A 3,471-nucleotide genomic window follows, 5' to 3' on the forward strand; every position below is an offset into this window, starting at 1 on the left:
GAGGGCTGAGCTTGGGCAAAGGCCAGAGGCTTGAAAGAGAACAGAGGGAGGTTGGGCTCTGTGAGCTCCATGACGCACGTGGTGACGGGGAGCCACGCCAGGTCCTTGAGGAGGTGAGGACCCTGTCCATTGCCAACCTTCCTGCCCCATTCTTACAGATCTGGAGGTGACGCCCGGCCCTGGGGCCTACAGCCCAGAGAAGGTGGCCCCCATGCGCCAGCGGACCCCCCCAGCTTTCACCCTGGGCTCCCGCTTCCGCCCGCGGCCCCTGGACACCTCAGCCCCTGCCCCCAACACCTACACCCTGCCTTCCCTCTGGGGCTCCCAGATCTTCACCAAGCCCAGCAGCCCAAGCTACACGGCAGCAGGCCGCACGCCCCCCGCCCGACCCCCGCAGGACCCCACTGAGATACCGGGTCCAGGCCAGTATGATAGCCCGGACCCCAACGCCTACCGTCAGCGCCGGCCGGCCTTCACCATGCTGGGGCGGCCCCGAGCCCCGCGCCCCCCGGATGAGACGCCTGGCCCCGGCACCCACAGCCCCGAGCAGGTCACCATGACCAAGGCCAGGGCCCCGGCATTCACCATGGGCATCCGCCACTCCAAACGGGCCACGACCATGGGCGTGGACACCGCACCCTGATGCCCTTGGGGGACAGGACGCCTGGCCTGGGCTGAGCCTCAGTTTCCCATGCTGTGAAGTGGGGTGTGGGCAGGTGGTGGGCGTGCCTAGGAGAAGCCAGGGTCGGGGGAAGGTGCCTCCTTTCTTCCTGTTCTCTGGACCGTCTGAGGTCCTTCTAGGCCACCTGCTTTCTCCAGTCCCGGGGGGGCTGTGACCCCGTGGTCCCGACAGGGAGAGCCTCCTTCCAGCGTCCCAGTTTCTTCTCTCCGGGTCACACCAGGCCAGGTCAGGCCAGGCCAGGTGGAAAAAGGGACACTCTGGTCCTCTCAAGCTGCTGTGGCTGGGGGGGCGGGCGCCTGTGTCCTAGAACTCAGTGTCTGCCCGCTAGGGCCTGGGTCCCCAGCACAGCTTGGGTTTTTGCCAAACCTCTACTCATGGAAGCACTGAATCCAGCCCCGAATCAGGCTGGAAACAGCCCTGCTGCCCCTTCGCACCCTCTAGCTGCTTGCCAATAAATCCCCGTGGCACCAGGAGCTGTCCGCATCACACGCGCGTTGTCTGTTCATGTCACAGGAAGGAAACCCAAACACTGCTCTCGAGATCCAGACCCCCAACTCTGCAGCCCCTGGGGATCTGGATGGGACCAGAGACAGGATCCAGGGGTACAGGAAGCGAGAGGTGGGGCCAGGGCTTTGAGTGGGGGGGGATAGCCAGGTAGGCTTCTTGGAAGAAGGGACACTGAAGCTGGGCTTTGAAGGATGCATAGGAATTTGATGGAGTCTAACATTTGCCATCAGTAGGTTCCTACCGTGTTCCAGATATCGGTAAGATCATCCCACAGTGACTCAGGAGGCAGGTCATGTTTACCAAGGGGAAACAGGGCTTCAGGGAGATTGGACACTTGTCTGAGGGCACTGAGAGTGTGTGCCCTTCTGATGCCAGGATGTAAATCCTGCCCTTTGGGCTCTGTTCCAGCCGCTCTTTCCCAGGGACGGGAAGGAAACACGTGGATGGAGTCCTATAACCGAGCCCTCCATGGGATGACACGTTATGAACCCCAGCCCAGAAAGACCCTAACCCAGGAGCTTGGGAGGGACACAGACTGCACCTCGACCCCCTGGGGGAGAAGACACGGAGCGGGGGTGGGGTGGGGGGGGTGGGGGTGGGCACAGTAGGCAGGACCTAGAGGGCTCCTGGGGTGGGAGTCAGCTCTCTCCCGCTCTCTCCCTCTCCCCCCAGCCTGGGGTGCCAAACTCGAATACACACCCTTCACCCAACTAGGTGGACACATACCAGGCCCCCCCGCACACACACCTGGGCGGGAACCCAGACTCCCTCCTCCCACTCCCTCTCCCCGCCCCCACACCTGGACACACACAAGGTCACATCCGCACACAATATACATACAAGCCAACCCGCACACAGCCCACAGGTTTGCAGTCCACAACAGACACAGAGCGCACAGAGTCCAGGTGGGGGCTCCAGACCCCGCCAAACGTCACCCCCCCCACACCGACCCAAGGCCACGCTCTCCCCGCCCGCCCCTCGCGGACCGCAGGCGCACAATGGCTCCCTAGGCGAGAGGCTCGGGCCTCGGGCATCGCAGCCCCCGGCCCAGCCCGGCGGCCAATCACGGCCGCGCGCGCCCCTCCCGCCAGCCCCCCGTCGCCGCCTCCTCCCCGGCCCGCGGGAGGCGGCCGCGCGGTGATCTCACCGCTCTGATTTATCGATCCGGCCCCTAGCGGCCTCGCCCCTCCTTCCCTTCCAGCGCCACCTGCCCCGGCCCCGGCCCCTCCCTTTGTTTCCCGGCAGCCGGCCCTGCCTGGGGCGGGGTTGGAGGGGGAGGGGAGGGGGTCGGCCAGCCCCGGGCTGGGAGGCTGGGTCCTGGGGTGACCGAGACCGTCCGCTCCCCGGTGCAGAGGCGGCAACCCTTGAGGCTTTGGCGGACGGACAAGCCGGCAGGCCTGGGAGGCTCAGGCCCTGGAGTTGAGTTGATGCCGGACGGGGCCCCCCCGAAATGGGAGGAGCCCGTGACCCTCCGGCCCGCGCCCCTGACTTACAGACGGGGAAAGTGAGGCCCAGGGCTAGGCAGCGTAGGGCCCGAGTCTGCGCTGCGTGTCCGCGGGCGCACACCCCTTCCCCTCTCGGAGCCTCAGTTCCCCTGTCAGGAAATAAAGCAGGGCCTGATTTTCAAGTACTTCCGGCAGGAACAGTGGGAACGGAGGGGCTAAGCTTAGGGGCTGGGGCGCTCTCGTTCCTTGACCGCGCCTCCGCCCCTCTCCAGACCTCAGTTTCCCCACGGCGAGAGGGAACAGAGGAGTGGTTTATAAGTCTCTCCCGCCTCTGTGCTTCTAGGAGCTCGGGCGACGGGTGGGGGGCGAAGTGAGGGGTCGCTGCCCCGGCCCTGGGCTCGAAACTTCGCTCCCTCCCTGGCTGCCGGACCCGAGTCAGCGCTCGTGCCCTCGGCGGGCCTCAGTTTCCCCAGCCTCCCCGCCGGGCGCCGGGGCGCCGGGGGCCGGGGGTCCCAGGGGCGCAGCCCCCCGCGGCTGCGCGCTGGGCCGGACGGATGACATCACCGGGCCGGGGGCGGGGAGCGAGCGGGAGGGAGCGGGAGGGCCTCCTCCGCGCCAGGCTCAGCGCCCGGTCGGGCTCGGTCGGGCGGCCGCGGCCATGACGCAGGGTCCGGGCGGGCGCGCGGCCCCCCCGCCCCCCGCCCCCCCAGAGCCTGAGGCGCCCACCACCTTCTGCGCGCTGCTGCCGCGCATGCCGCAGTGGAAGTTCGCGGCCCCAGCCGGCTTCCTGGGCCGCGGCCCGGCGGCGGCGCGGGCGGCGGGGGGCGCGGGGGCGGC

The 3,471-nt window shown here is 67.8% G+C and overlaps 2 protein-coding genes across 2 annotated transcripts in view; both read left to right on the forward strand.

Moving 5' to 3' along the window:
• CIMAP1D (CIMAP1 family member D) overlaps positions 1-643 on the forward strand; it is a 5,684-nt gene extending 5,041 nt beyond the window's left edge. The window contains exon 3 of the mRNA XM_007460454.1: positions 159-643. Within this exon, the coding sequence (XP_007460516.1) occupies positions 159-643 (485 nt within the window). The remainder of the gene's footprint in view (positions 1-158) is intronic.
• A 1,996-nt stretch (positions 644-2,639) lies between these two features.
• Positions 2,640-3,471, forward strand: part of SHC2 (SHC adaptor protein 2) — a 29,094-nt gene continuing 28,262 nt past the window's right edge. The window contains exons 1-2 of the mRNA XM_007460455.1: positions 2,640-2,693; positions 2,978-3,451. Coding sequence (XP_007460517.1) covers positions 2,640-2,693; positions 2,978-3,451 — 528 coding nt within the window. The remainder of the gene's footprint in view (positions 2,694-2,977; positions 3,452-3,471) is intronic.

Source organism: Lipotes vexillifer, unplaced genomic scaffold (assembly GCF_000442215.2).
Source record: "Lipotes vexillifer unplaced genomic scaffold, Lipotes_vexillifer_v1.1 scaffold225, whole genome shotgun sequence".
In the NCBI taxonomy this organism is placed as follows: Eukaryota; Metazoa; Chordata; class Mammalia; order Artiodactyla; family Lipotidae; genus Lipotes; species Lipotes vexillifer.